Below are 27936 nucleotides of genomic sequence, written 5' to 3'. Positions count from 1 at the left end.
AGACCCCTCTTCTGCAAATATAAAGCCCTACGGTGACAGAGAGGTCGGAATCTTGGCGAGGACAGGATTGGAAGGTGGGCAGCCCAGAGGGCAACAGGTCATGGGGCAGGGGCAGTCTGCCCCCAAAATGCAGAAACAGCAGGTAGCTGACCCAGCCCGGCAGGGAGAGGCCCAAGAGAAGCCCCAGGGTCACTCCCAGAGCCACCCAGAGACAGTCGTACACATGCACGCTTACACAAACACAAGCTCTCCCATGTACTTATGTGCTCACTCCCAAACATGTGCACAGGCCCAACTGGGGATCCCTCAAGAGCACCCCACAACTCCTGGAGCCCCAGCATTCCTCCTTGGCTGCTCTGAACCCAGACAGGTCCTAGGAAAGGTGGAGGCCCATTCTTCTTCCACAGCCCCCTCACCACCCTCAAGTCGCCAGCCCAAGAGGACAGGACACGATCAAGCAGCACTCCCATCCCCCCCTCCCCGGCTCCTGACCTTCCTCCCTCAGCCTGGGAACATTCCCAGGCACCTTGAGAGTCTCCCCTCGCCCAGCCTCCCAGCCCAGGAAGGACCGTGGGACCCCCACAATGCACTGCAGCCCGGCCCCAGCCACCCACCCTGTCTCTGGTTGGACTGTCTGTGCCCGTGAGAAATCCCCTCGGTTTGGCCATGTTGATGCCTGACACGGAACAAAAGCGAGACCTACCAAAATGCAAACAGCTGCAGCAAAGAAAGAGAGATAAAAATCCGCAGCCAAAAGCCAATTCCCTTCCTCAAAGTCTCTTTGGAGGCAAAGGAAGCTCCGCATGCGGTTTTTTCCATTACGGACGTGATAAGAGTGAGACCGGCGCCTCCCCCAGACCATGCATATATATAGCAGTGTGTGTATATATATATGTGTGTGTGTGTGTCCGTGTATATGTGCTATACACAGCCGTATGGAAGCATATACAGCCGCGCCACGGGACTCACTGCCGGCAGAGGACCAGGCCTGGGCAACATATTGGCTATAACTGCCCTCCTCCTGCGATGCGTGGTCTCCACAGGCCCTCCGCCCCCCTCCCTGTCCACCCCGTCTCTCTGCCCGCCCCTTCTCTCTGGCTCGAACTTGAACGTGGAAGTGGCGGGTTCCCTCTTTGCTGGTGTCTCCCCCTCCCTCAAGCCACCCTCTTTCCCTGTCCCTCCGCCCCGCCTCCCCCGTCAGCTCTGAGCCCCCCGGCCTCCTGCCTCCCCAGCCCCCGCCGGATAACCCCCCGTTTCTGTTGCAGATTTTGAGTTCCTGCTCCCCAGCAGCTTTGAGTCTGAAGGACATGTTTTCATTGCTCCCAGGTAGCTTGCGTGTGGCCTTGCTGAGGTGTCCTCCCTAAACCCAACCGCCCCAGCACCACCACCACCCGCCCCCCCCCCCCCCCCCGCCCTCCCTCCACCTCCTGCACTACTGCCTGGAGCTGTGTGTGTGTGTGTGTGTGTGTGTGTGTGTGTGTACCCTGTGCGGTTTCGCCCCGCCCACCCCGTGCATAGCCCTGGCTGCGCACCCCTGTGCATCCCTGGACCATGTGGCCACACCAGGCAGCAGCAGCCAGCACCTTCCCCCAGCTGCAGCCCCCACTGGGCCTGGCATGGGAGGGCCCCCGGACTCTGCCCATCTTCCCTGCCCTCCCAGGCCACACCAGGAAGGACCCTTTCTGCCCTGGGCAGGCTGTCCACAGCCCACTCGTCCCTGGGCAGCTGCTGTTCTGGTTTGTGGCGCCCGCCCCACCCCACCCCCACCCTGCACCCCAGCCTTGTTCTGTGTCAGTCAGTGTTTGTGTGGGTCTGGGGATGAGCCAGCCAGAGCTCCTGTGGGCAGTGCTGAATTTCCAGCTCACAGGGACTGGGGGAGGTGGGGAGTACAAGGGCTTTGGAGAGCTGCTCAGGCTGGTGAGGGGCCGGGGTCCAGCACCCTGGGCCTTCCCTGAAGTGCACACTCAGCCTGCACACACATCCTCAGGTGCCCACCCTCTGCCTGTTGCCCCACAAGTGAGGAGGCCAACACGCCCCCACGTGGCGAAGCCCTCCCCCACGACCTCACTCTGGACAAGGGGCAGGTGCGGGGAGCTGACAGAGACCCGGGGGCACTCTCAAGCACCACGTGGGGGCTCTGGACACTCCTGACCTCCACGTGTGTGCACGTGTGTGAGCATGCTCCCACAGATTGCTCTCGACTCTCTGTAGATGAGTGTTTCATCTGTGAGTAACTGTGAACATTTGTAAGACTGAATGTACTACGGGGGGATGTCTATGGTCATGAGTGACAGTGGCAATGAGTGAAAAGGCCTGTGTGGCCCACGTGGCCCTGAGAGAGGGGACTGGGTTTGTTTCTGTCACTTCTGGACCTTTGGCTCAGGAGAGCTCAGTAACTATGTGTTGGGTGAGCGAAGGAAGTAATCCACAGCTGTAAATGTACATAGTGTTGGGGCAGGGAGGTGCGGCAGGGGGTGGGGGGTTGTAGCTGAAGCACAACCATATGGGTGTCCCTCTGCATGTCAGCTGTGCCCCGCATGGCAGAGCACAAAGGCCATCGGGGCCAGAGAGCAAGCGGGAACTGAGATCCGGTCCCCGGTGCCTCACCAAACCATGGGCCCTAGCATAGCCTCAGGAAGCAGTGCATTTTTAAAAATTCCTAAGGTTGCTGCCTCCAGGCCAGTGGGGAGGTGGATGGTGGCAGGGGCGCGGGACTGGGCAGGAAGGAGAGCTCCATCTGTACAAGGACAGCTCACCAAGACTTCCTGGGGAACAGAGCCCTAAGCAGCCCTCTCATGCCCCCAAAGTTCCCACGTTCTTGGGACCCAGAACCTAAGCCCAGCGAGGGCCTTGAGGAAGTGAGGGATTTCTCCTGTCCACTTCTGGGGTAGGAGCATCCCAGGCAGAAGGAACGGCCAGTCCGAGGCCCCACATGCTCCCCCTGACTTCCTGACACTCTCTGTGGTATGAGGGGAAAACCTGAGGCTCGTGGAGCTTAAGTGAGTTGTCCAGATGTGAGAAGCCAGGAGGCGGCAGAGGGCTTACACGCAGCCTGACAAAGCCAGTGCTGGTTCCTCACGCACCTGGTGCCCGCAGGTACTTCAGCGTACAAGGGGACGAGCCAGCCATGAGGCCTTTCCTGGGGCCTCCCCCGTGGGCCATCTCGGTCCAGCTACACAGGAGGGGTGGGAGGCTCTGTGGGGCTATACCCAGGAGGGAGAATCTGCCAGACTGGAGGAAGCGGACCATCCTTCTCGTGTCAGCTCTGCCCACCACCCCCAGACGTGGCAGCCTGCAGGGCACACACGGCCCTAGCCAGCAGGAATACACAGTCCCCAGCTGAGGCCCGGGCTTCTCAGCCGATGGCCAGGCAGGCCTGTTGGGAAGCCTCAGCCCTTCTGCTCTGTCCAGCCCCCCAAGCCCACTCTTCTCACCCCTCCCCATCCCCAGAGAGTATTGCAAGGACCTGAACGCCTCAGACAACAACACCGAGTTCCTGAAAAACTTCATTGAGCTCATGGAGAAAGTGACTCCAGACTCCAAGCAGTGTGAGTGCCTGGTGGGGCCTCCGGTTCTGGGCAGTGCCCAGGCCCCAAGGGAGGCAGCCCAATAGAACCCCGAGACCGGGCAGGCATGATGCAGACCCAAGCCCAGGGCAGGGTCTGGGCCAGAGAGTGGGGAAGGCTCCAGACAGTGTGGGGTATACAGGGGACAGTGGGCAGGGAGCCACAAGAAGATGCCCTCTCCACCCCTACCCTCCCGTTCCAGGCAACAACTTCCTTCTGCACAACCTGATCTTGGACACTGGCATCACACAGCAGCTGGTGGAGCGTGTGTGGCGGGACCAGGATCTCAACACGTAGGCACTGCCCAGCCTGTGGGGGCAAGGAGGCTGGGATGGGCCCAGAGGCCCTGGCACTGCCCTGAAGAAGGCAGGCCTGTGACTCACCTCCCTGCTGCCCCTCAGGTACAGCCTTCTAGCTGTGTTCGCTGCCACCGACGGCGGCATCACCCGCGTATTCCCCAACAAGTAAGTGACCTACCTGCCACCCAGGACCCTGCCGCCGCCTGGGACCCTGCCTCTGTCCCGCCACCCATAGGCCTCCTTGCACCTGCTGAGACACTGTCCCCTGCACACCACCCTTTCCACCAACCTCTGTCCATCTCGGTAACCAGAGCAGCTGAGGACTGGACGGAGAACCCGGAGCCCTTCAATGCCAGCTTCTACCGCCGCAGCCTGGATAACCGTGGCTATGTCTTCAAACCCCCACACCAGGACGGTGAGTGTCCTCCCAGGTGCCCAGCAGAGGGTGGGAAGTTGAGGCTTCCCTGTCTGCTCGGCCAGGGCTGGGCTCTGCTGTTGAGGCCGCTCTCGAACATGAGGTGAGCCAAGACTGGGGCCAATAAGAAGACAGAGCTAGGCTGTGTCAACGCTACACTGAGTACCAGGTGCTTGGCTTGGGCTCTGGGGTCCACAGGCCCAACACAGAGTGGTCAGTATGGCCACTGGCCCCTACCCCTGACCGCCCCACCCCACCTGCAGCCCTGTTAAGGCCACTGGAGCTGGAGAATGACACGGTGGGCATCCTCGTCAGCACAGCTGTGGAGCTAAGCCTGGGCGGACGCTCACTGAGGCCAGCAGGTGAATGCCTGGGGCGGAGGCGGGGAAAGAGATGATGGACAGGGTGCTGCCCAGGCAGGCGGGCGTTGATGGCCCCTTGCTGTCCTCTATAGTGGTAGGTGTTAAGCTGGACCTAGAGGCCTGGGCTGAGAAGTTCAAGGTGCTAGCCAGCAACCGTACCCACCAGGACCAGCCTCAGAAGGTACCTGGGCGGGGGTGGGGGCAGTAAGCCCAGCAGTACTGAGTCCCCCGCCCCCCAGGAACCCTTACCACTCACTCAGAGTGGTTCCTGTGCCTTCTGGGGAAACAGTGGCTGTTGCAGATGGCCTGGGGACCCAGATGTATGAAGGGTGATGGGAGGGGGAGAACTGGCGGGCACCTTATGGTTCTTGCTCTCTGCCCAGCAGTGTGGCCCCAGCAGCCACTGTGAGATGGACTGCGAGGTTAACAATGAGGTACGTGGGCCCTGAACCACAGCATACCCTAATCCCAGACTTCTTAGTCCCAGCTGCAACTGCTAGCCTGTCCCTTGGCCTGGTTGGGAGCGGGGCGGAGGGGTGTCTCAACATCCCCACCTTGACTTTACAGGTTTACCAGACCTGTGGGGGGAGTGGTGCCCCTTTGACCCAACCACCTGACTGCCAGGGTCTGGGGAGGAAGGTCTGGGCCTGAGCCCCTCTCCATCCTCCTCCCCCTTCCCTACCTCCCAGGACCTGCTCTGTGTCCTCATTGACGATGGGGGATTCCTGGTGCTGTCAAACCAGAATCATCAGTGGGACCAGGTGAGGGTCAGGAAGAGGGTGGGAGGAGGGGAACCAGGACTGAAGCCTTCCAGGGGGAGGGGAGATGTGGCACTGCCAATCCTGTGACCACCACTCTCCTGGCATTCCCAGGTGGGCAGGTTCTTCAGTGAGGTCGATGCCAACCTGATGCTGGCACTCTACAACAACTCCTTCTACACCGGCAAAGAGTCCTACGACTATCAGGCAGCCTGCGCCCCCCAGCCGCCCGGCAACCTGGGTGCTGCACCCCGTGGTGTCTTTGTGGTGAGCCCCAATGATGCCCAGCCAAGAGATGGAGAGGGGGAGGGGCGGCCCTGGGACACCTGCCCACGGATGACGCTCCACCTCTGATGAGAGAGTTTGGGGCGGGGTGACCCAGGTCCGGGGACAGCCGCGGCAGCCCACGCCCCTCTCTCCACCGCAGCCCACCATTGCAGATTTCCTTAACCTGGCCTGGTGGACCTCGGCTGCCGCCTGGTGAGTCCCGGGGGGAGGGCACAGAGGGAGGGTGCTCCCTGGGCAGGAGAAGGGCTCAAGAGAGGTGGTGGGGCAGGGCGCTGATCTCTGGTGACCACTCCCCCACTCAGTGACCCATGCCCTGCAGGTCCTTGTTCCAGCAGCTTCTCTATGGCCTCATCTATCATAGCTGGTTCCACGCAGGTAGGTGGGGCTTTGGAAGCCCCTCCTCGAACACCCCACCCTTCCCCAGTCTAAGCTCAGACCCATCCCAAAGGGAGCTGGCCGCGGTGTATGGGTAGGGCTGAGCCGCTTTGGCCCTCGCAGACCCCACGGAGGCCGAGGGGAGCCCCGAGGCGCGCGAGAGCAGCTGCGTCATGAAACAGACCCAGTACTACTTCGGGTCGGTGAACGCCTCCTACAATGCCATCATCGACTGCGGAAACTGCTCCAGGTGCCGGCGGGGAGCGGGACCGGAGGAGCGGGTGGGATGCGGCCCGGACGGGGGCCTGCCGGGTGGGCGCGGCCCGGGGCGGGGACAGGGCTCCAGCGGGGAGGGGCGGGGCGAGTCTCAACGCCCCGCCTTCCCGTCCTGCCTCCAGGCTGTTCCACGCGCAGAGACTGATGAACACCAACCTTCTCTTCGTGGTGGCCGAGAAGCCTCTGTGCAGCCAGTGTGAGGCTGGCCGGCTGCTGCAGAAGGAGACACACTGTATCCTGCCCCCGCCGTCCCCCACCGCCCGCGCGCCCCCTCCTGCCCCGCGCGCCCCCTCCGTGCCCTGCCGCCTCCTTGACTCCCCACCCATGCCCAGCGGACGGCCCGGAGCAGTGTGAACTGGTGCAGAGACCGCGATACCGGAGAGGCCCGCACATCTGCTTTGACTACAACGCGACGGTGAGGAGGGGGCGGCGCACTTGACCTCGCACTCCCTCTCCTCCCCGGGCCACCTTGGCCGACCTGCTCCTTGCCTCTTCCTGCAGGAAGATACCTCAGACTGTGGCCGCGGAGCTTCCTTCCCGCCGTCGCTGGGCGTCCTGGTCTCCCTGCAGCTGCTGCTCCTCCTGGGCCTGCCTCCCCGGCCGCAGCCCCAAGTCCACCCCCACGGCTCGCGCCGCGTCTGAGCGTCCCCCTCCCACCCCTCCCGAGGCCTCCCCGTCTCTCCCCTACTCCCCTGCCCCCACACACCCCGCCTTAGAGCCTCGCCTCCTCCCTCACTGAAGGACCTTAGCGGCCAGGCTCAAGAGTCTGAGCCTTGGAGTGGGGGGGGGTCCCAAAGGAGGGCACCGCAGGTCTTTGGCCCCCAAGCCACATCTCGACGCTGAACCGTCAGAGTGACCCCAGACCCCTTATTCCCACTGGACTCACCCACCCCTGAGGGCTGGGACAGGGAAGCCACAGTACTGGTGCCAAACCAGGCCTCCACTGCCCACCCTGCCCCAAGGCTCCCTTTGTGCGGGAGACCTAGGCCCTGCCCCAGCGACTCCTCTAACCTGGCCCTTAGGTCCCACCCAGGACCAAATCTGGATTCCCTGGTAATAATGAAGTTGAGATGGGCAGTTTGAGGCCTGTGCATCCCAGCTTAAGTCCTTGCAGGAGAGAAGTCCTGAGGCAGCCCCACAATGGACTCCTACCCCTTTCAGGCCTACAGCCACCTCCCACCTTCCTCCAGCCCTAGAGGTGACAGGCCAGTGACTGTGACACTGGCTCAGACACAATCCCGTACACACCTGGAGCCCTGAGGGCAGAAACTCACATTAGACACACCAAGGAGGGGACACACACACACACACACACACACACACCATGGGGTGGGGTGGGGGTGGGGGCTCACAAAGCCTTACACAGGGCAAGGGGTTGGTGGGAGGGTTGGCACATCCACACTTCATCTCCTGCTCACCGCCCGCCTCTAATCTGACCTGCAGCCCAGCTGGTCCTCTGTCTCTAAAGCTGAATGTCAAATAGTGCCAAATGCTGGGGCAGGGGGTGACAACCCCTCTGTCCCACCCTAGCCGCCAGTATCCCAGAAATGTCCCTCACCCCGCCAGGTGCTCATTGTAACCATTTCGCACTAGTGTCAGGCTCCCAGCGGGACCACAAGCCACTGCCTGCACCTCTCAGCAGAGGAATACGCACCAGACATTGCCCTTTTCCTTAGCCAGAGTAACATAATCACTCCTGGCTGGGCCATCCCACCCCCAATCTGGCCCTTACACACTCAGGCCTGTGCCCATTCCCTGTTTCTTCACACACCCATACATACACACATTCCATGCCCCCAAATGGGGGGGTGGCAAACTGTTCCCGCTGAACACACACTTGCACACGCATAAACACATGTACACACACTGCACACACGGAGGCTGGGCCCAGGCACATGTCTTCACACCATTCATTCTGATCATTTCCCCTAAAGGCATCCCAGCCTGGGGGCAAGTGGGGGACAGAGGGCAGGGGGATGTGGCCAAGAGGCTCAAACGGACTGGGAGGAGGGGGGAGGGTGATGCATTAATTAATGGCTCCGTTAATTAATGTCAAGTTGCTTGTTGCTTTCTCAGTGTGTGTATGGTCCATGCCCGCTGCTGGTGCCAGGGTGGGCACCCAAGCTGTACACCCAGCCTAGATGCCAGCCATGTCTTGCGGGGGCGTGTGTGTAACTGTAGTGTAGTCAGGTGCTCAATGGAGAATATAAAAATAAAAAAGAATCAAACATATATAGAAAAATATATATTTTAAGTTTAAAAAACAGGAAAACAGACAAACAATCCCCATCAGGTAGTTGTCCAACCCTGAGCTGGGTCTGATCCTTCTCATCACCCACCCGACCTGGCTGCCCCCTCACCTCGGGCTCGGGGGATCTGTGGGGGACTGGGGGGCCATTTCCTTTTCTCTGCGCCCTTTTTTTTGGTTGTTGTTCTATTTTGTACAGACAAGTCAGAAAAAACAGTGACAAAAAAGTCAAGAAACTTTGTAAAATATTGTGTGTGTGATTCCTTGTAAAATATTTTCAAATGGTTTATTACAGAAGATCAGTTATTAAATAATGTTCATATTTTCACTTCAAATGGTTCCCATCCACTGTGTCTGCCTCAGGGTGGGGATCGGGTAGCCTGAAGACAGGTGCCATGACGTCAAAGTCGCATCTACTATTCAGCCAGGAGTGAAGGCCACTGCAACCCAGGTACCCAGTGGGTGTAGGGCATAATGCTTCCTGGTACTCCAAAGTGCCAGGACCTTGACATCCTTTCTCATATAACCTCAAAAGCCTCTGAGAAAAGCTGTCCTTATAGGCCAAGGCAGTGGAAGAAAGAAGACAGACGAGATTCAAGTTTAGGCAGGAGTCTAGACATCAAGGCAGACCACCAGGACCTAGTGGTAAGGTCATCCACTTGGAGCGATGAGTTAGTGGTACTGGGCGCAGGTCCAGGACCCAGTGCTTGAGGGCCCCATCCTGTTGTCTAGAGGAGGCCAGGGTCTGGCCCACCCACAAGCATGACCACTGCTCCTTTCCAGCCCAGAAGAGGCTTAAGGCCCAGTGCTCTCCTTGACCGCCACTGCTCACACTGGAACCCAAGACTGAGTCCATTTCAGTGAATCCTCTCAGACCTTCCTCTGGCCTGTCTACACCCTTGTTCAATTTAATCCCAACTCTCTTAATAATCAATCCTAGTCCATGTGACCCTTCACACTCTTTTCAAGAAGAAAAACCAGTAACCACCAGCACAGAGGTTTCCCAGTACTGCTGATGCTCACTCTTCCATGACGTACACTTGTATGCACCGGGTGGGCAACCAGCCTACAACCTTAGACGTGGGTACTAGTTTATCTCCATACTGCAGATAAACAAACTGAGACTTAGGAGAAATCCTCTCCTCCATGGTGAGAAGGGCAAGAAATCAGCAAAGGTTTCAGAGAGGACCTGTGGCTGGAACCAGGCCTTCACAAAGACGCCCATCCTCATTCCCCTCCATGGGCTGGCCACAGAGCAATGCCTAACTAGTAACCCCAGAGACAGCTCCATGCCCTGCAACAGCCCCCAGATCCTGGGGTAGGGTTGCCAGATAAAATGTAGAATGTCTATCTGAAATTCAGATAAGCATGCATTTTTTTTTAGAATGTTTCCAATACTGCACTATACTAAAAAGACTGGGGACATGCTTACACTAAAAAATCATTCATTTATCTGAATTTCAAATTTGACTGTACACCCTGTACTTCGATTTGCTCAGTCTGGCAACTCTACCCTAGGTGGCATCCAATGAGAACCCAGACCCTAGGCAAAGAAAAGGGTGTCACGTCAACACCCTTTGTAACCTGGAAGGCTATGTGCACACTGGGAGTTGTTCTGAGATCAGTGGCTGAAAGGAAGGGATGGATTCTGCACTTTATAAACGTGCTTTGTCGTATAATTATTTTAATTATTCATGCACAATTTTAAAAAGTGACTCAATACACCAAAAAATCAGTTTGCTCAGAAACTGCAGGAAGCCACTGTTGCAGTAAACACCTTGGCCCAAAGTCTGTCGGGGAGACCTCTCTTCCTCAGGGCCAGAGATGAGAAATCTGTGGCGGGGAAGAGAGTCACTAAAAGGAGCCCAGTCTTGCCTCTTTAGGGGCAGGAGACCTGAATTCGAGTCTCAGCTCCACCACACTAGTAACAAGGTTAGCCTGAGCAACACACTCACTGGGCACCTAGAGTGGACTGGCATTTTACACCACAGTCCCCACGAACCCTCACCGTGCTAGGTCCTGTCATCATCTCCATTTTACGGTTCATGAAATTGAGGAACTTGGCTCGTGTCACAGAGCCCCCAAATGGCAGAGCAAGAATCCCAATCTGGGTCAGGTCCCATACATCCATACAACCTAGGTCAGGCACACACCGGACTACGGAGTTTCGGGAGTTCCCGAACACTGGTACGCACACCGAGACCACCTACATTCTTACCTACACACCTGTCCACAAGGACAAACTCAGATGTACTCAGATGTACTCAGAAGTACATGCACGGAGTCACTGTTCCCAGGAAGTTCAGCAAGCGAGTGTCCCCAGTTGTGCTGCCACGCGGGTACCCGGAGCCTTCCCAAGGTTACCTGAGCCAGCTTACTCCTCCCCAAACCCGGACAGCCAGCGGAAACGGTCCTAAGCACTACACCTCCCCAGCACAGCCTCCTCTTATCAACCGGAACAGCCGGGACGCACAGCTTCCTGGAACTTGTAGTTTTACAGAACTCTGATCTCCGCTCGTCCCCGTCTTCAGGAGAGGACTACGTGTCCCAGCATGCCTCGGAGCCGGAAGGGCATCCCGCCGCTGCCCGGATGCGCAGGCGCAGCACCGCTGTTTGTCGGCGCCTGGGAAGGGAGGAGGGTCTCGGTCGCAGCCGAGACCGAGGCCGAGCCGGAGCTGACGAGACTTGACTGGGGCTCAGAGCAAGGCTCCAGTCCGGCTCAGACCATCGGGCCCCTGAGTGGATAGAAGAGGCCGAGCCCTGAGATCAACGCCAGCCGGGTCAGCTTGGCGCGGGGCCCACAGGCAGGCAGGACGGCAGGCAGACGTGCCGAAGCCTCCCAGGGCCTTCCCTCAGGTCCCCGGCGAGGGGCCTAGGCCCCGGGCCCGCGACCAAGCCCAGCTCGGCCCTTTGGGACCGGAGCCGACGCAGCCAGAAGTGGAATCTTCACCGGGGCCATAGGCCAGTGACTAGGCCGGGCCCGGGCCTCCCGTCGGGGCCGGACTGGGACGAGGCCCCGGGGAGGCCCCTGACACACTAGACCCTTCCCTCAGGCCGACGCCCTTCGGGAAGATGCAGCGCGCCCTACCGGGCGCCCGCCAACATTTGGGGGCCATCCTGGCCAGCGCCAGCGTGGTGGTAAAGACCCTGTGCGCGGCAGTACTCTTTCTCTACTTGCTGTCCTTCGCCGTGGATACCGGCTGCCTGGCGGTCACCCCAGGCTACCTCTTTCCGCCCAATTTCTGGATCTGGACCCTGGCCACCCATGGGCTGATGGAACAGCACTTGTGGGATGTGGCCATCAGCCTGGCCACAGTGGTGGTGGCTGGACGTTTGCTGGAGCCCCTCTGGGGAGCTCTGGAGCTGCTCATCTTCTTCTCAGTGGTGAATGTGTCTGTGGGGCTGCTGGGGGCCTTCGCCTACCTCCTCACCTACATGGCTTCCTTCAACTTGGTCTACCTTTTCACTATCCGCATCCACGGAGCCCTGGGCTTCCTGGGTGGTGTCCTGGTGGCACTCAAGCAAACCATGGGGGACTGCGTGGTCCTGCGTGTGCCCCAGGTGCGCGTCAGCGTGGTGCCCATGCTGCTGTTGGGGCTGCTGCTGCTGTTGCGGCTGGCCACGCTGCTCCAGAGCCCAGCACTGGCATCCTATGGCTTTGGGCTTCTCTCCAGTTGGGTGTATCTTCGCTTCTACCAGCGCCATAGCCGAGGCCGAGGGGACATGGCTGACCACTTTGCTTTTGCCACCTTCTTCCCTGAGATCCTACAGCCTGTGGTGGGGCTCTTGGCGAACTTGGTACACAGCCTCCTGGTGAAGGTAAAGATATGCCAGAAGACAGTGAAGCGCTATGATGTAGGTGCCCCATCTTCCATCACCATCAGCCTCCCAGGCACAGACCCTCAGGATGCAGAGCGGAGAAGGTACTGTGGAGTCTTCCAAAACATTATTGAGCTAAGGGAGTTTTTATTGCCCGAGTCTCGTTCCATCTGTTGTGCTTGCTGTGTGTTGGCTGGCAGCCAAGGGTCAGGTGTTGGGACAGACTCAGGAGATAAAATCCGGTTTGTGGCCTTGAGTAACTCAGCAATTAGGTGCCGGGCTCCAGTAGCACTTTCCAACATGAAGGAGTGCAATTTGCCTTTCACACCACTCGGGCCACTTAACAAGTCCTAAGAAATGTCCAGTTTCCTTTGGTACTGTGTAAGGGCTAATGGAGGGTCAGGTACACATAATCCTGACCTTGTCTCAGAGTCTTGGAATCCTAGACACTGGTCCTGTGGGAGCCAGAAACAACCTGCTGGTCCTATTTCCCCATTGAGGGAGGGACACACATGAAGACCTTCCTTACAAGGTGGTCTGAGCCACCCCAATTTCAAAATGCTGAACTATGTCCTCTTCCTGGGTCCTAATTCAGATGGTGCCTCTCTGCCACTTAATTTATTGAGGGGGAAACCTCAGGGTATTACTAGCTTTGCCATCCTGTCCTTCCAGCATGTATGTGTCACCACACCCAGAGAACAGGCCATGTGACCCACCGCGGGAGCATGCTGACCACACAGGGAGTGGAGACAACCTTCATTATCTGTAAACCAAGCCATCTGGAGCCCCAGCTGAATTATTCACTGAATGTACCATGTCCAGGGCTGGGAAGACATTTTTTAATTCAGTTTTCTCTCTCTCTCCCAGGTCTGTAGACTCACCAGAGTTGTCATAGCTACATTCTCAACATCATTGTTGAAGTTCTTTTTTAGGCAGTTACTTTAGTAGTGAAATCTGGAGCAGACTCTGTTCCTCCTTTCTGGATTTGCCAAAGGCTTTTGCTTTTGCTCACCTCTTAAATTGATTTTTGGCAGGCAGCTTTATGAATTCACCTGAAAGGTTATCCCCGTGCTTAGTCCCCACTGGGTCTGTGGCATTGAGTGTAGGATACACCCCTTTCTTGAAGGAGTTGCCAGCTGGAGAAGGGCCACAGATTACTATGGCCTAAGGTGGTGGGTGTTGAAAAGTACACAAAACATGTTGCGGGGCATTACTGTGAGCCCTGTGGTTTGTATCTCTGTGGCCGATGAATCCTAAAGACCGAGGTCTGTCTTCACTTTATCCAGTGGAGAAGGTGGGACCAAGAAGGCTGAACCTGGCAGAAACTGAGCTGTCCTCAGAGCTCTGTAGGACAGGTACCAGTGGGGACTCTTTCTTTAGTGAGAAGTCTTGGATTAGTTAGGGTTGGCTGGAGATTCAAAACAGCTCTGCTCAGGCCCAAGAAAATGGCAGGCTGAGGTAGGGAAGGTTGTCAGGAGCTAGGTTCCTGGCATAGCCCTGTGGTTGTTACTTCTCCGACCAGTTGGGCCTCTAGCAGCATGCTGCTCCCAAACCCAAAGGGCTACTAGTAGTGCGAGGCAGGATTTCCTATCTTTGACCCTCGTGAGGAAGTGAGTATTATGTCACTACCTCTGTTTTAGCGGACTTTAGACAGAACTGACAAGGCTGTCTCCAGGCTGGAGCCTGGGTAGCACAGGGAACTGTCCCATCTGTGCCAGTCTGCCATGTGTCAGGCTAGAGCACAGGATGGAATTGGGCTAGCATTTTCTGCTTGTTGCCTTTCCTGTCATTTGCCTGGCATGTTGGCAGTTTTGCTCCTCTGATGGATCTTGGAAGGCTGTTAGAGGCTGTCCCCCATCCTTATAGCACAGACAGGTTGAGGCATCAGGGTTCCAGAGTTACCACTATTGGAAGTATTAGCTGGCAGCATGGGCATTCCACCTCCTGGGTAAACTAGAGTCCCAAGTGCACAGGTATACCTTCCAGTCAACTTTCCCACCTTCCCCCAAAGTGAGGTCCAAAAGGGTTTGTCCAGTGGAACCGTAGGCTCTGGCCTGTCTCCTACACACATAAGCTGTCCCTCCTCTTTCTGCAAGGACTTGGTGTGTCCCTGCTCTAACACAGGTCCTGTTGGCTATGGGGATTCCTCTGGGAAGGAAAACATTAGAGTCCGTTAGGAGGGATGGGCTGACCCAAGTTGGCCCTGCTTCCCAGGTTGAGATCCCACATAGGTGCTTGAGTTCCAGCATTCCCCTCCGACCCCTGCCAGGAGACTCAAAACACAACTAACAAGGAGAGAGAGAGAAGTAATAACCCTCTCCTTGGATGTGATACCAGTGCCCACATCCAAGGGACTTACCCTTCCACCCATCTTCCCTGGGGTACCAGCTCTGCCCATGCTTAGGCACCATTCTCAGAATCATTGCTGAGGCTGGCCTGGTGGCCAGTCTGGCAGACACCCTGCTGGCCTTCTAAGCCTGGAGGTGCCCGGACTATGAAGGGAAAGCTCTGTGTGTGGGCAGCCAGCCCTTTGGGTCCTTATTCTGATGGCTGAGTGGGTCCTATCCAGTCCCTGGGGAGCCCTGGGTCTTTCATGGCAAAAGGGAATGCATAAGATTCTAAGAGAAAGCTGGGTGCTAGGGGGAGCCAGCTTCATGGGGAAAGAATATAGGGCATGAGCCAAGTCCAAACCCATAGTGATTTGTCATCTTTCCCCTGGCTCCAGGCAATTGGCCCTGAAGGCCCTCAATGAGCGGCTGAAGAGAGTGGAGGACCAGTCGGTCTGGCCAAGCATGGACGACGATGAAGAGGAGGCAGGGGACAAGGTGGATAGCCCCATACCCTCTGACAAGGCCCCCACGCTCCCAGGAAAGGGGGCTGCCCCAGAATCCAGCCTGATCACCTTCGAGGCAGCTCCCCCGAAGCTGTAACTCCAGACCACCTTGAGTGTAGCATCTCCTCTCCCAAGCTCCCCCTTGACACCTCTCAGCTACTCCAGGGCACTGACTGCTCTGAGGAGAGGGAAGAAGGCCTGCTGGGGGTCTCCACAGCCTTCTGCTATTTCTCGCCAACACTACCCAGGACTCTTGCTACCTGGTTCCAACTCCAGACAACCACTATGCCAGGTATGGGGCCTCTGAACCATCAGCCAGCCCAGGCCCTCTGAGGTAAGACTGTACCTCAGCAGATAGCCCCAAGCAAGTGGCTACAGGGACACTGGTGTCACAGTGCCTGGGCCAGCCCAGGTTGCCTGGTTGCCAAGAGCCCTGAGCCAAGGCGAGGATTTGCCAAAAACATTCTGGGGGTCCAGCCAGTGCCGGACTGCAATTCCCTGCCCACCCTCAGAAAGACTATGTTCGTGTGAAGATTTCTGATTCCCTCTGCTGTGGCTGTGGCTTGTTCTGGGCCAGAAGAGCCACAGCTCCCAAGTATTTTTTACAGGACCACTTGAGTGGGCAGCCAGGCCCAGCCTTGCAGTATCAATAAAGCAGTTCTTTGAGGTATGGCTCCTGGGCTCTGTCAGACCACCTTGCACAGCCCTCTCATCGTGTTCAACGGTAAACTTAGGGACTTTAGAGTCCAGGGCTTGGTTGCCATGGCAACTCCAGCTGAATAAGAACTCTGTTACTCCCACTCCCCCCTTACCACCACATGCCCACTGTTAAAACCACCTTCCCAGAGCTCTCACTTCAGATCCTTACTCATTTTCTCTCCCTCTGATTCCCAGTCAGGGAGGCCCTGTCCAAAGGATCTGATGGCAGAGGGCCCGTCTGTCATGAAGGGCTGTTCTCCCTGATGGCTCACCCCCAAAACAGAGTTCTCAGTGCTTGATGTCTGTGGCAACAGGCTATCCCAAGTTCCCACCCTGTCACTGTCCGCAACTAACTCCCACAGTCTGGAGGCACCAGCACAGCGGGCAGCTGGGGGACTGAAAGCTGTACCACGCACAGCTACAGCTCTAGGGCCCTCGTGGCACAGGCTGCTCAGCAGCCGGATCCTGGAACCTTGTGTGCTGGGACAGCTTCAGCCCTGCAGTGAGCAGCCAGGGACGGGGGTCCCCAGCTTGCCCAGCTGCCTGTTTGTTCATGCTGACAGCATTAGCAAGCACTATCCCCAACTCTAAGCTATTCCTCCCATCCAATCTTTACAGTCATTCTTTTTTTATTTTCCTTTTTTCTCTCCTGTAATTTTTGGACATACCGGTACAAGTAAGAGGTGAGTGGCCGGGGAAGTAGTCTTCATCCCCCACTTCATCCAGCCACACCATCCGTAAACTCCTCTGACAGTACAGAAGGAAAGGGGAAGCACTTCAGGGTGAGGAGCAAGCAAAATGTCCCACACAAGACTCCTACTCTAACCTGTCCCAGTGCCCGAGGTGCTCCCATGACTTGGGTCAGCTGAGAGAGTCCAGGAGGTCCCAGCCCCAGCTGCTATGCTGAGGGGCAAATCCAGGCTTCCAGGCTGGGAAGAGCTCATGGTTGGATCCGTTTGCGGTACAGGTAGGCGTTGCTCACCTGACTCATGATGACCAAGCTGGTAATGACAGGACACAGCACAGCCAGATACCAGACCCCACCAGTGACTGTGGCAGTGAACCAGAGCGAACACATGGCCAATAAGAGGCTGGCACTACCCAGAAGGTAGCCCACCAGCCCAGAAGTGGCATGGTACAGCTTGAGCTTAGCCAGGGGCCATCGGGGCAGTAATTTGGGGTAGAGCAGCCCCACACCCCCAGAGCACTGCAGCCCCGCCCACAGCACAGCTATCAGCCCTGCCCTCCCATGCCACGTGGCCAGATGCGCTTTGCCAAGCTGTTCCTTGTGGAGGATGACAAGGCCTAGACCAAGCAGTGCACACAGCAGGGCCAGCAGCTGCAGCACCCAGTGGCAGCGGGCTCGGCCCTTCCGCGAAAGGGAGCGCAGCAGCGAACTTTCAGGAGAGAACACCAGCAGTGCCTCGGTCATCAGGAAAGAGAACTGGGGAGACAGGGATGGGAAACAAAGTCAGGGTGCTGCTCAGCAGAAGGAAAAAGAGGTTTAGGTAACTTGCTAAACTGCCGGGCACTCTGGGCAGTCTCCCTTTTCACTCTCCCCAGTGACAAGAGTATCCATTTGGTGCAGTAAGAGTGAGAAACTCCAGGGCCAACATCTGCCCTGAGTAACTGGCGAGATGTACGTCTCCACACTCCTTCCTAGGTGATATGCTAAAACGTCATCTCTGCTATATTACCCAGCAAACACTAGGTTTGAGATGTGGCAGTTATAAATGATTCACAGGCTTTGTTTCCCTGACACGGGGCTGGATACAATTTCTTGGCAAGAGCTGGCCACATGGGTGCACTGTTTCAAGGAAAATTCAATGTATCACTATAGATTAAGGTAAAAGGGGACACAGGTACACCCAAATGCATTTTCTAAGCTTCCTGCCTGGAAGTGGGTGAAGTCTCATTTTGTGCTTAGACCAATTTGCTCTGGGTTTTGAATACTATGGTTCAAGTCTGGGGTATGAACCACATGAAGGAATTGGAGTGCGCAACTTCTCCAATCCCACATTCCATCCCTCCTAAGAGATATGAAGTGTCCATAAGGATTCAGAGACTGTCAGGACTACCACCCATACCTGTGCTCCCTCCCACCCCTAAGAGCTGGCCAGGTGCACTACTTACAGCCAAAGACATAAGCGTGGGGTGCCAGGAGAACAGACCTGGAATGAAAAGGAGTTTTTGTGAGGCTGAGGCAAGAAGAACCCAGCCACATCAATCCCCCACAGGGTGAGGAAAATGGGCAGCCCAACACCCAAGGAAGCGCTGCCAAACTGCTAGCCCCCTCTTACTGCAACAAGCTCACGCCCTACCTAACCTTGCTCCCTGGTCCCTCCGTGGAGCAGAGGCCATGCTGTGCCACTCTGGCAGTTCTCCCTCCTCTTAGCACTTCACAAAGGGCAGCCAAGTGGGACACCAAGACAAGGAAAGAGAAGCCAGGTACTCTGGCCAAACTGATAGAGCCCCCACACTCACCTCCTCCCCACTTAGCCCTCCATACATAGGATGTCCCCCAGCTGCCAAGCCTTTCCTGGAGTCAGGCCCAAGGCTTCCTCTTGCTCCTGCTCCCCAGGAGAAGGAGCACTTTCCTTCCCAGAAGTCAACTATGAATTCTACTTACTGGAGCCAGGCCGGGCAAGCACAGCCACAAAGATGGTAAAACCCAGGGCCACAAGGTGGGCAGCAGCCCCAGAGGCAGTGCGCAGAGCTCTGTAGATGTGCGACTCGGTCTCCACAGAAAGGGCCATGGTCAACCAGGCCAATGGCTGTAGACTGAAAGCATAGTAGAATGAGCAAGGGTCTCAGGTGCCTGCTGTCCACTCTTCTCACCGGAGCAAAGGTTGCGGGTCAGGAACGCCACTCTCTTCCAAGAAGTTAAGGTAGGAAGGGACAATACCAATACAGGCACTAGGAATAGTCGAGGACCGGCAGCCTGTCGGCGTGTACCCGCATCTGAACAGGCACTGATCCCTGGCCCACCTTCCAGGTAGGATGCGCAAGGCCATGTAATAGACTACAAATCCCAGCGGGCGTCACGCCGTCGCCGCGCGGGAGCGCCAGCTAAAAGGGCGTGAAGCACTACGGGAATTGTAGTTCCCATCTGCGTATCAAATTATAGCCTGAATCCCTTCGCGCACAGTCTCCCTACGTGCCGCTGGCATGCTGCGCCTACACGCTAGGGACTCGCCTGCCTCACCCGCAGCGCTGACCCGATGCGGTGGTTTCGTCCCGAGAAAGCTGAATACTCGGGGCACTGCCGCGCGCGCTGCCGCTCCGTCGCGGAGCCTCTTCACTTCCGGGTGCGACGTCTGCCCAGCCAGGACTTCCTGAGACAAGATTCCCCCACCTCCAGCCACACCTCCCAGTCGCTCTGCGCAAGCGCTGTTAAGCAGACAGCTTAACCGGTGCGTGAGTGCGCAGGCGTGCTTGCCTTGGCTATCCAGGCCTGAGGGCTGTCTCCGACGGGTGTTCGCAGGGGTCCAGGAGCCAGGGTCTACTGACCTGGACCCTGCCGGCGTCATGGGCAGCGGCTGCCGCATCGAATGCATATTCTTCAGCGAGTTCCACCCCACGCTGGGACCCAAGATCACCTATCAGGTGCCATCCGTGCCCGCGGGGCTGGGGTCGTGGGGGTCGTGGGAGAGGGACGCTCCCGGGAGCTGAGCAAGCTGCCCAGAAGCGGTGGATTCCTGTAGCCCATGCTGCACGCAGGCATACCACTCCTTCATTCGCGGAGAATCGTGAATCGAGAGGCCACTCAGACCCAGGTCCCAGGCTCCCGGTGTGACGGGGCAAACAACCCATAGACAATGATTGTGGGAAATCGGGCTGCAGAGACCCCAGGGAGGTGCCAGCTCCCAAGAGAGGCGGGGTGCATGGCCTAGTAGTATTCCTGGATGTTTAGGAATTTAGATGGAGGAGGAGTGAGTGAGCCAGGTAGGGGAAACAGCATATGCAAAAGCCAGGAGGCAGGTGAAAACATGGCATATGTTTGGAAACACAAAATAGTGGCAGGTCTGGGTGGATGGGGGAGAGGAGAATCTCTGGACAAGAGGGCTTAGGCTTTGGGGGGGTCACCCAGTGTACCCTGCATTGTCCCAGGGTCCACTAAGGGGCCTCTTACCACTCCCCTCCCCAGGTCCCTGAAGACTTCATCTCCCGAGAGCTGTTTGACACAGTCCAGGTGTACATCATCACCAAGCCAGAGCTGCAGAACAAGCTTATCACTGTGTGAGGCCCTAGTGGGGAAGGGAGGGAATGTCCCTTGAGGAGTGGATGAGCTTGGGGACAGAAGGAGCCTGACTTTGCTCCCACCTGTTCCCCTCATCCAGCACAGCCATGGAGAAGAAACTGATCGGCTGCCCCGTGTGCATTGAACACAAGAAGTACAGCCGCAATGCCCTGCTTTTCAACCTAGGCTTCGTGTGTGATGCCCAGGCCAAGACCTGTGCCCTCGAGCCCATCGTCAAAAAGCTGGCTGGCTACCTGACCACACTGGAGGTCTGCAACAGGATGGGCTTGAGTGAAGGGGAAGGCAGGCAAATGTTTCCAAAGCCCTCCAAACCTGGGTATCTGCCAGGGCAGGATACCAGCCAGGGTTCCTGAGGTGTGCCCACCATGTTGTCCATACTCCATCCAGCTAGAGAGCAGCTTCGTGTCAACAGAGGAGAGCAAGCAGAAGTTGGTGCCCATCATGACCATCTTGCTGGAGGAGCTAAATGCCTCAGGCCGGTGCACTCTGCCCATCGGTATGGCCCTGCCTTTTCAAGGACAGCAGAGGGGTAGAGGAGGGATACGAATATGGCAAGGGAAGGCAAGCCCAGCCATGGGCAAGACTTATGAACAAATTGGTGGTCCAGTGAGCTGGGTTAATGATGTCCAGGGTCCAGTGCATGTTGGGATTTGGGATGTGGAGGCCAGAAGAGCTCTCCGTGCTCCTTGGGTATGTTCTCTTCCCTCTCTGGACCTGTCTCTTGCTCCCTAAAAGGAGGAGATTGGGAGCACCTGGCTGGCTCAGTCAGTAAAGCATGTGAGTCTTGATCTTGAGTTCATGAGTTCAAGCCCCACGTTGGACATGGAGCTTACTTAAGGTGGGGGTGGGGGAGACTGGCCCTACCCAGGGCCACCCGCCTGCCTCAAGAGCTGCTGGGAGAACTGGAGGGTAATTGTCCTCTTGAAAGAGACGACACTGAAGATATGGGTGGTTCCCCTGCAGATGAGTCCAACACCATCCACTTGAAAGTGATTGAGCAGCGGCCTGACCCTCCTGTGGCCCAGGAGTATGATGTGCCTGTCTTTACCAAGGACAAGGAGGATTTCTTCAACTCACAGTGGGACCTTACCACACAACAGGTGTGCTATCCCTCCCTGGTATCATCACCTAGGGCTGGCCAGAGCTCTGGCCTCATCCCACTCCTACTGACCCTGCCCCCTGCCCCGCTTTTCCCAGATCCTGCCCTATATCGATGGCTTCCGCCATGTCCAGAAGATCTCAGCCGAGGCAGATGTGGAGCTCAACCTGGTGCGCATTGCCATCCAGAACTTGCTGTGAGTGAGGCAGCAGTCACACTTGGGACAGGGTTGCTAGCCAGAGAAGACCCTCAGGACCCCATGTGCAGAGGTGGGAAGGCATGGCCCTCAGAAGCTGAGCACAACTCTCTCCTCCAGGTATTATGGCGTCGTGACACTGGTGTCCATCCTCCAGGTAGGTGAGTCTGGGGTCTGGTTAAGTAGAGAGTAAGTTACATGGTTTGGCCAGACTGGGGCAGTGTCAGACTTCCAAGCCCCTCACTCAGGCCCCTGTGCTTCCTGCTACCCTCCAGTATTCCAATGTGTACTGCCCGACACCCAAGGTCCAAGACCTCGTAGATGACAAGTCCCTGCAAGAGGCCTGTTTATCCTATGTGACCAAACAAGGTAGTGGTGGGCTCTGGGGGAGGCCGTCTTGGGGAGGGCAGGGCTACCTGCAGAGCTGACCCTCGGTGCCCACAGGGCACAAGAGGGCCAGTCTCCGGGATGTGTTCCAGCTGTACTGCAGCCTGAGCCCTGGCACGACTGTGAGAGACCTCATTGGCCGCCACCCCCAGCAGCTACAGCGCGTTGATGAACGGTCAGAAGAGGATCCCCAGGGGCACAAGGGGTTTGCATGAAAGCGGATACACTCTACGTCTCTCTGGAGCCTTGGGTTAGAAAGGAAGCTGGAGATTCCTAGTGAGCAGAATTATGTGGCACTACTAGTGTAGGCAGGCTTCCTGGAGGTGATGCATTCGGAGGCCAACAAAATCAGAAGGGGGACTGCAGGAAAGGGTTAGCAGGGCTGGAGGAAGCCCTGGCCAGGGCATCACCCCTCTCTCCCTCAACCCCACCCCAGGAAGCTGATCCAGTTCGGGCTGATGAAGAACCTCATCCGCCGACTACAGAAGTACCCCGTGCGGGTGTCTCGGGAGGAGCGGAGCCACCCTGCCCGGCTTTACACAGGCTGCCACAGCTATGATGAGATCTGCTGCAAGACAGGTGGAGACAGGCAGGGCAGCTGGGGTGGGGTCAGGGCAGGTGGCCAGGCCAAGACTGCTCACCTTACCTGCACTGTCCCAAATAGGCATGAGCTACCATGAACTTGATGAACGGCTGGAAAATGACCCCAACATCATCATCTGTTGGAAATGAGGCTGGTGGGGGTTACATGCGTCTGTGGCTGCTCTCTCTCCCGCTAAGTGCTCCCCGGTGCATGAGGGCTAGACCGGTAGACCCATCCATATTGTCTCAAGGGTGACCCTAACTTCTGTAAATAAAATCATCCATTTCAACCTACCTTTATTGAGTACTGCCTCTGAACCAGCCACCAGAGGACTGGCGGTGAAATAGCCGCGGTCCTGGCGCTCTGGTGCGCCATCTGGTGGGCAGGAATGACAATGCACAAGTAAAAGTGCCAGCTAATTATTAATTGAAATGAACAGCCAAAAAAACAATCGGGAAGCTGTCATGAAGAATGAGTTGGGGATGGGAGCTGGGGCTGTTCTGGATTAAATGGGCAAGGAAGGCCTCGCTGAAGTGACTTTCAACTGAGACTTGAAGGAGGAAAAGTATTCCAGGCAGAGGGAACAGATGTGGAAGCCCTGAAGCAAAAACAGCTTTAGGATGCATGAGGAAGCCAAGAGAGGCCCCAGGGGCTGCAACATAGGAGGCAATGGGGAGAGGGGCAAGAAAAGAAGTCCCGAGGTACTGAGGGGGCAAGAGCTTGATACTGCAGAGTTCCTGATAAGCTGCTTTGGACATACTATTTCAAGGGCTGGAGGCAGCCATAGAGTCACCCAGAAAAAGACGACAGCAGTTACTTCGTGAGAGGTTGATGGCAGTCTGCTAGGCTAGGATGGAGACAAGTGGGCCCTGCCCAGTACTTTGTGGGGGTAGAGGCAACAGGTGGAGCCGGGTGCGAGACATAGTAGGACGAGGAAGCCACGGAGAGGAGCATCCGCGCGGCCGAGGTGGATCCGCGGCTGAAAGAGCTGGAGGGGGCAGAGTGACCCTATCCCTGTGCGGGTCGACCTGACGTCCGAGGAGGGAACCTAGGCCACAGGAGTCTGGCACTCAGGGCAGACCCAGGAGCTGCAGTCGAAGGTGAGGGGTAAAGTTCTGGGAGTCCAAAGAGGGTCGCTACCAGCCTCCGGGAGGGCGAGGCGGCCGGGGGCGTGGCCGGCGCCTGTGCAGGCGGCACTGCGCAGGCGCGAACTGACCGTTTCCATGACTGCGAGTACCAGCGCGTCTAAACCGCTCGGCAACTGCCGCGTCCAAGACCTGGACCCCGCGGGAGACGTTCGTCTCCGAGAATTTCAGCGCTCGCACCTCAGCGCCGGCTGCTGTCCGGGGTCAGCTGAACCCCCCCTTCCCGCTCGCTCTCTGCGGCCACAACATGGGAGACCTGGAGCTGCTGCTGCCAGGGGAGGCTGACGTGCTGGTGCGGGGGCTGCGCAGCTTCCCGCCGCGCGAGATGGGCTCCGGAGGGTGAGGCAGCTGGATCCAGGGGTTAGGCGGAGCCACGGGGTCGGAGTCCTTGAATGGAGGAGTAGGGACCTGACACGGGGGAGAGGGTGACCAGTGTGGGGAGCCCCCAGGTGAAGAGACAGAGCTCTCCGACTTAGGAGTATATGGCCCTGAGCCCCCTCTGGCTCCTCAGGATCAGGTTAGGCTTCAGTAGGACCCAGCCCACCCCCACTCCTACGGCACACGTGTGCTCCCAAATGCACATACACCCCCACTCTCTGGGACAGGTGGAACCAGCAGCATGAGAATCTGGAGAAGCTGAACATGCAGGCTATCCTTGATGCTACAGCCAGCCAGGGGGAGCCCATCCAGGAGCTGCTGGTCACCCATGGGAAGGTATGCTGGGATCACAGGCATGGTTCCTGCCTTCCCACAACCTCCCACACCACCACTCTACCTCTCAGGAGCACCCTGGGTGCCACTTCCCTCGGCGTGGTACACTTGTTTTCCCCAAGGGAAAAGAGAGGAGTGTGCTACACCTTTGATTTTGTGCCCCTTTTGTACAGGACTCTGGCACACCAGTCCAAGTGTGAGGCATGGCTTGATTTGGGAGGTAGTTGTGGATCAAAGAACAGCCTAGGCTGTGGGGGGAGGGCCCACATTCTAAAGACATCCTTGAATAGACTGTCAGGCCAGAGTGGACCCTCAATAAAGAACAGGGTGGGACTCTGGCATGGAAGGAGGTAGCCTTTCTCTTCCTCTTCCTCAAGGAGAGAGGACTTAGAAACCAGGGATCAGCCTGGCTGGAACATGAGCCAGGAGATGGCTCAGATAAGTAACCTAAGGCATCACTTTGCAAAAGCGTTCTTCTGCAGATGAAAGGTGGAGCCTCCTGCTGGAGGGTGGAAAAGGACTAGGAAATTGTGTAAGGCCCTGAGTAAGGATGAGGTCAAGGCACACTAGAACCTTGGAAGGCCAAAGGACTGGGATGAGAGGGAGGGCATCAGCAGGAGAGCCAGCCTGAGAGGAACACCTGGATGGGGACAGAAGGGACAAGAGCGTAGATGTAAAGGAGAACAAGGCAACCTAGGGACTAGGCAAGAGCCAGTTATAGGAAGCATGAGGAATGTCCCCACAGAGATATCAAGGGCAATTAGAAATGAAGGTCTAAGGTGCAGGAGACACATTGGGAAGGTGCCTATGGAAAGAATCTAGGGGCCCAGGGGACTTTGAGGAGAGTCGGGCAGGGCTGAGCCAGGGATGGGAGGGTTGCCAGGCCAAGGTAGGCCTACTTCATCCCTGTCCTTTCCCGTCCCCCTCAAAGATCCCAACGTTGGTGGAGGAGCTGATTGCAGTGGAGATGTGGAAGCAGAAGGTGTTCCCTGTGCTGTGCAGGCTGGAGGACTTCAAGCCCCAGAACACTTTTCCCATATACATGGTGGTGAGCTAGGCCCCTGGTCACACCCCGCCTGTGCCTTTAGAGGACTCTGGATTCAAGAGGAGAGCTAGTAATTTCCTCAGCAGCTCCGGGCTCTATTCTCTTTATCTGACAGGTACACCACGAGGCTTCCATTGTCAACCTTCTGGAGACCGTGTTCTTCCACAAGGTGAGGCATCAGCCCTGCCCACCAGCTGTTGCCCCACGCTAGGGCCTGACAGGGAAGGGGGGTTGTGGCTGTGTGGGGAGAGCATTGGAGACAGAATGTTTCCCCTCTGTCTCCCTCTCAGGAAGTGTGTGAGTCAGCAGAAGACACTGTCTTGGACCTGGTAGACTACTGCCACCGAAAATTGACTCTGTTGGTGGCCCGGAGTGGCCGTGGTGGCCCTCCTGAGGAGGAGTCCCAGTACAGCACCCCAATACAGGTAGGTTGAGGTTCCCTGGGGCTGCCAATGGGTAGACCGGGCTCCCTCGGGGCCTGAGCAAGCTGGGGGTGGCCCAGCTTAAGCACCATGTCCCCCCCAACCCCCAGGAGCTGCAGAAGCAGGCTGAACTGATGGAGTTTGAGATCGCATTGAAGGCCCTCTCAGTGCTGCGCTACATCACAGACTGTGTGGACAGGTGGGCAGTCCTGCCAGGCCTGGGGCCTACAGTGGAGGACTGGGATCCCGGGCATGTAGCCTCTGCTCACTTCTCTCCACCACCACACCTAGCCTTTCCTTGAGCACCTTGAACCGCATGCTCAGTACCCACAATTTGCCCTGCCTCCTGGTGGAACTGCTGGAACACAGTCCCTGGAGCCGCCAGGAAGGAGGTAAGGTCCTCCCCCACCTGCCTAAGCCCCAGCTCACGGCTGCCCGGAGACATCTTCTCAGACTGACGGAGACAGGCAGCTTGCCCCCGGGAGACACACTCTGCCCGCTAGCTCGTATTGGATCTAGGGATGCCTCACGTGGGATGGGCTTGGACCTGGGCTATGCAGCAGGCAAGGCCTCTGTGTCTGCTACTAAGGACTCCCCCTGCTCTAGAGGAAGCAGTGCCCCAACGTGGGCCAGTCCTGAGCCCATGCAGCTGTAGTGGCTGAGTGAGCAACCCCCATTCCTCTCCCCAGGCAAGCTGCAGCACTTTGAGGGTGGCCGTTGGCAGACAGTGGCCCCCTCAGAGCAGCAAAAGCTGAGCAAGTTGGATGGGCAGGTGTGGATCGCTCTGTACAACCTGCTACTAAGCCCTGAAGCCCGGGCCCGCTACCACCTCACCAGCTTTGCCAAGGGCCAGCTACTCAAGGTGGGGCCCTCCTCCGGTTGCAGCGCCACGCCAGCCCACCCCAGCCCAGTGCAGCCCACTTACCTCAGCCCCAGTCCTATTTCTAGACCCTGAACCTCGAGCTACACGGTCCCCACAAGCACCTCAGCCCAGCCCAGCACAGGCCCTCTCTGGTCAGCCCTGCTTCACACTGGCCTTCCCTGGACTCTCTTGCAGCTTCAGGCCTTCCTCACGGACACACTGCTCGACCAGCTGCCCAACCTGGCAGACCTGCAGGGCTTCCTGGCCCACCTGGCCCTGGCTGAAACCCAGCCCCCTAAGAAGGACCTGGTGTTGGAACAGGTAGGTACTAGGAAGTCAGTGACTCAGGACAACTCCCCGCCTTGCCAGCTCCTCCCTGACACTTTGCACATTTCTCCCACAGATCCCAGAAATCTGGGAGCGGCTGGAGAGAGAGAACAGAGGGAAGTGGCAGGCTATTGCCAAGCACCAGCTGAGGCACACATTCAGCGCCTCAGAGCAGGACCTGCGGCTGCAGGCAAGAAGGTGAGGCCTGCTGAGCAAGCAGAAGGGGTGGAAGGGATGCAGAAGGCACGGGCATAGGCAGGGGTGCTCTTGTGTGCCCACAGGCCAGGCCCAGCCAGGCTTTTCTGACCTCTTTCCTAGATGGGCTGAGACTTACAGGCTGGATGTCCTGGAGGCAATAAACCCAGAGCGGCCCCGCTGTGCCTACTGCAGTGCAGAAGCCTCCAAACGCTGCTCAAGGTGCCAAAGTGAATGGTATTGCTGCAGGTGAGGGCATCCTGGGACCTTGGACCCCTAAGCCCCCCTTTCAGACCCTCTGCTAGCTCTGCATGCTCACCAGCCCGCCTGCTTGCAGGGAGTGCCAGGTCAAGCACTGGGAGAAGCATGGAAAGGCCTGTGTCCCGGCAGCCCAAGGTGACAGAGCCAAATGAAGGCTGCAGCTGCTAAAGGCCAGCCACCCGTACAGCCCACCCAAGAGTGTGCCCTTGAACCTCAGGATCTCAGCCTAGCCTCTGCCAGAGCCCCAGCCTCCCAGGTGGTGAGCGCAGCGAGCACAGACCCATCTTCCCCAGCAAAGCGCTCCCCACTTCCTGCCCTACCCAGCGGGTAGGCTGAGGGCGCTAACTCTGCGAGCTGGAGCAGGAGGGCGGGGGCAAAGACAAGAGCCGGATGTGGGGACCCTGTTCCTCTAGCACAGTAAAGCTGGCCTCTAGAAACAGCCTGCCTTCGAGTGGCCTTTCGCGGTGGTCGTCATTGGTGTCAGCAGGAGGGGTGCTCCCGGGA

The 27936-nt window shown here is 57.5% G+C and overlaps 5 protein-coding genes across 16 annotated transcripts in view; 4 read left to right on the top strand and 1 right to left on the bottom strand.

Moving 5' to 3' along the window:
• Window positions 1-9024, top strand: part of CACNA2D2 (calcium voltage-gated channel auxiliary subunit alpha2delta 2) — a 138667-nt gene extending 129643 nt beyond the window's left edge. For 2 of the 8 annotated variants that reach the window (XM_032320555.1, XM_032320590.1), the window contains 16 exons: window positions 1266-1326; window positions 3451-3548; window positions 3769-3859; window positions 3968-4030; window positions 4177-4280; window positions 4544-4642; window positions 4735-4823; window positions 5029-5076; window positions 5332-5403; window positions 5515-5667; window positions 5828-5880; window positions 6008-6063; window positions 6187-6313; window positions 6462-6571; window positions 6666-6754; window positions 6841-9024. In XM_032320555.1, the coding sequence (XP_032176446.1) occupies window positions 1266-1326; window positions 3451-3548; window positions 3769-3859; window positions 3968-4030; window positions 4177-4280; window positions 4544-4642; window positions 4735-4823; window positions 5029-5076; window positions 5332-5403; window positions 5515-5667; window positions 5828-5880; window positions 6008-6063; window positions 6187-6313; window positions 6462-6571; window positions 6666-6754; window positions 6841-6981 (1454 nt within the window). In that variant the 3' untranslated portion in view covers window positions 6982-9024. Of the gene's footprint in view, window positions 1-1265; window positions 1327-3450; window positions 3549-3768; window positions 3860-3967; window positions 4031-4176; window positions 4281-4543; window positions 4643-4734; window positions 4824-5025; window positions 5077-5331; window positions 5404-5514; window positions 5668-5827; window positions 5881-6007; window positions 6064-6186; window positions 6314-6461; window positions 6572-6665; window positions 6755-6840 lie in introns of all 8 variants that reach the window. The other 6 variants (XM_032320546.1, XM_032320585.1, XM_032320607.1 and 3 more) reach the window with 3 other exon arrangements.
• A 2145-nt stretch (window positions 9025-11169) lies between these two features.
• On the top strand, window positions 11170-15911 carry TMEM115 (transmembrane protein 115). Its single transcript, XM_032320713.1, has 2 exons — window positions 11170-12510; window positions 15132-15911. The coding sequence occupies exons 1-2, from the start codon at window positions 11660-11662 to the stop codon at window positions 15334-15336; spliced, it is 1056 nt and encodes a 351-aa protein (XP_032176604.1). The 5' UTR covers window positions 11170-11659; the 3' UTR covers window positions 15337-15911.
• Window positions 15912-16552: 641 nt separating this feature from the next.
• LOC116577475 (cytochrome b561 domain-containing protein 2) lies at window positions 16553-19468 on the bottom strand. Of its 3 annotated transcripts, none has more exons than XM_032320744.1 (4): window positions 19151-19468; window positions 18568-18712; window positions 18072-18109; window positions 16553-17382 (listed from the first exon to the last, which is right to left on the bottom strand). In XM_032320744.1, the coding sequence occupies exons 1-4, from the start codon at window positions 19466-19468 to the stop codon at window positions 16879-16881; spliced, it is 1005 nt and encodes a 334-aa protein (XP_032176635.1). In that variant the 3' UTR covers window positions 16553-16878. The 3 variants fall into 3 exon arrangements, with proteins under 3 accessions (XP_032176635.1, XP_032176617.1, XP_032176627.1); XM_032320726.1 differs by having other exon boundaries at window positions 18568-18719; window positions 19144-19248; XM_032320736.1 differs by having other exon boundaries at window positions 18568-18719; window positions 19157-19246.
• NPRL2 (NPR2 like, GATOR1 complex subunit) lies at window positions 19323-22757 on the top strand. Of its 3 annotated transcripts, none has more exons than XM_032320679.1 (11): window positions 19325-19544; window positions 20086-20177; window positions 20279-20447; window positions 20587-20695; window positions 21163-21299; window positions 21397-21494; window positions 21615-21651; window positions 21770-21863; window positions 21939-22086; window positions 22318-22460; window positions 22546-22757. In XM_032320679.1, the coding sequence occupies exons 1-11, from the start codon at window positions 19467-19469 to the stop codon at window positions 22611-22613; spliced, it is 1173 nt and encodes a 390-aa protein (XP_032176570.1). In that variant the 5' UTR covers window positions 19325-19466; the 3' UTR covers window positions 22614-22757. The 3 variants fall into 3 exon arrangements, with proteins under 3 accessions (XP_032176590.1, XP_032176570.1, XP_032176581.1); XM_032320690.1 differs by having other exon boundaries at window positions 19328-19544; window positions 21939-22056; XM_032320699.1 differs by lacking the exon at window positions 22546-22757 and having other exon boundaries at window positions 19323-19544; window positions 21939-22131; window positions 22318-22408.
• A 915-nt stretch (window positions 22758-23672) lies between these two features.
• On the top strand, window positions 23673-27871 carry ZMYND10 (zinc finger MYND-type containing 10). The gene is made up of 12 exons (XM_032320650.1): window positions 23673-23948; window positions 24215-24323; window positions 25252-25368; window positions 25481-25534; window positions 25656-25790; window positions 25898-25986; window positions 26079-26179; window positions 26477-26649; window positions 26845-26970; window positions 27053-27174; window positions 27295-27420; window positions 27509-27871. The coding sequence occupies exons 1-12, from the start codon at window positions 23857-23859 to the stop codon at window positions 27582-27584; spliced, it is 1320 nt and encodes a 439-aa protein (XP_032176541.1). The 5' UTR covers window positions 23673-23856; the 3' UTR covers window positions 27585-27871.
• The last annotated feature ends 65 nt before the right edge of the window (window positions 27872-27936 follow it).

The sequence above is a fragment of the Mustela erminea genome, chromosome 1 (genome assembly GCF_009829155.1).
Source record: "Mustela erminea isolate mMusErm1 chromosome 1, mMusErm1.Pri, whole genome shotgun sequence".
NCBI classification, from domain to species: domain Eukaryota; kingdom Metazoa; phylum Chordata; class Mammalia; order Carnivora; family Mustelidae; genus Mustela; species Mustela erminea.
Note: the sequence above shows the minus strand (reverse complement) of the source record. Positions and strands in the feature narration are given on the sequence as shown.

What these genes read in the sequence shown, in the direction of transcription:
- TMEM115 (XM_032320713.1), top strand. Translation starts at nt 11,660, where the DNA reads ATGCAGCGCGCCCTACCGGGCGCCCGCCAACATTTGGGGGCCATCCTG. An exon ending in CAGGATGCAGAGCGGAGAAG is followed by an intron (nt 12,511 to 15,131) that starts GTACTGTGGAGT and finishes CCCTGGCTCCAG; the next exon opens with GCAATTGGCCCTGAAGGCCC.
- NPRL2 (XM_032320679.1), top strand. Translation starts at nt 19,467, where the DNA reads ATGGGCAGCGGCTGCCGCATCGAATGCATATTCTTCAGCGAGTTCCAC. An exon ending in GATCCCCAGGGGCACAAGGG is followed by an intron (nt 22,087 to 22,317) that starts GTTTGCATGAAA and finishes ACCCCACCCCAG; the next exon opens with GAAGCTGATCCAGTTCGGGC. An exon ending in TGAGATCTGCTGCAAGACAG is followed by an intron (nt 22,461 to 22,545) that starts GTGGAGACAGGC and finishes TGTCCCAAATAG; the next exon opens with GCATGAGCTACCATGAACTT.
- LOC116577475 (XM_032320744.1), bottom strand. Translation starts at nt 19,468, where the DNA reads ATGACGCCGGCAGGGTCCAGGTCAGTAGACCCTGGCTCCTGGACCCCT. An exon ending in GCTTGCCCGGCCTGGCTCCA is followed by an intron (nt 18,110 to 18,567) that starts GTAAGTAGAATT and finishes TTTTCATTCCAG; the next exon opens with GTCTGTTCTCCTGGCACCCC. An exon ending in CCACGCTTATGTCTTTGGCT is followed by an intron (nt 17,383 to 18,071) that starts GTAAGTAGTGCA and finishes CTGTCTCCCCAG; the next exon opens with TTCTCTTTCCTGATGACCGA.
- ZMYND10 (XM_032320650.1), top strand. Translation starts at nt 23,857, where the DNA reads ATGGGAGACCTGGAGCTGCTGCTGCCAGGGGAGGCTGACGTGCTGGTG. An exon ending in CTTTTCCCATATACATGGTG is followed by an intron (nt 25,369 to 25,480) that starts GTGAGCTAGGCC and finishes TTTATCTGACAG; the next exon opens with GTACACCACGAGGCTTCCAT. An exon ending in ATCACAGACTGTGTGGACAG is followed by an intron (nt 25,987 to 26,078) that starts GTGGGCAGTCCT and finishes CACCACACCTAG; the next exon opens with CCTTTCCTTGAGCACCTTGA.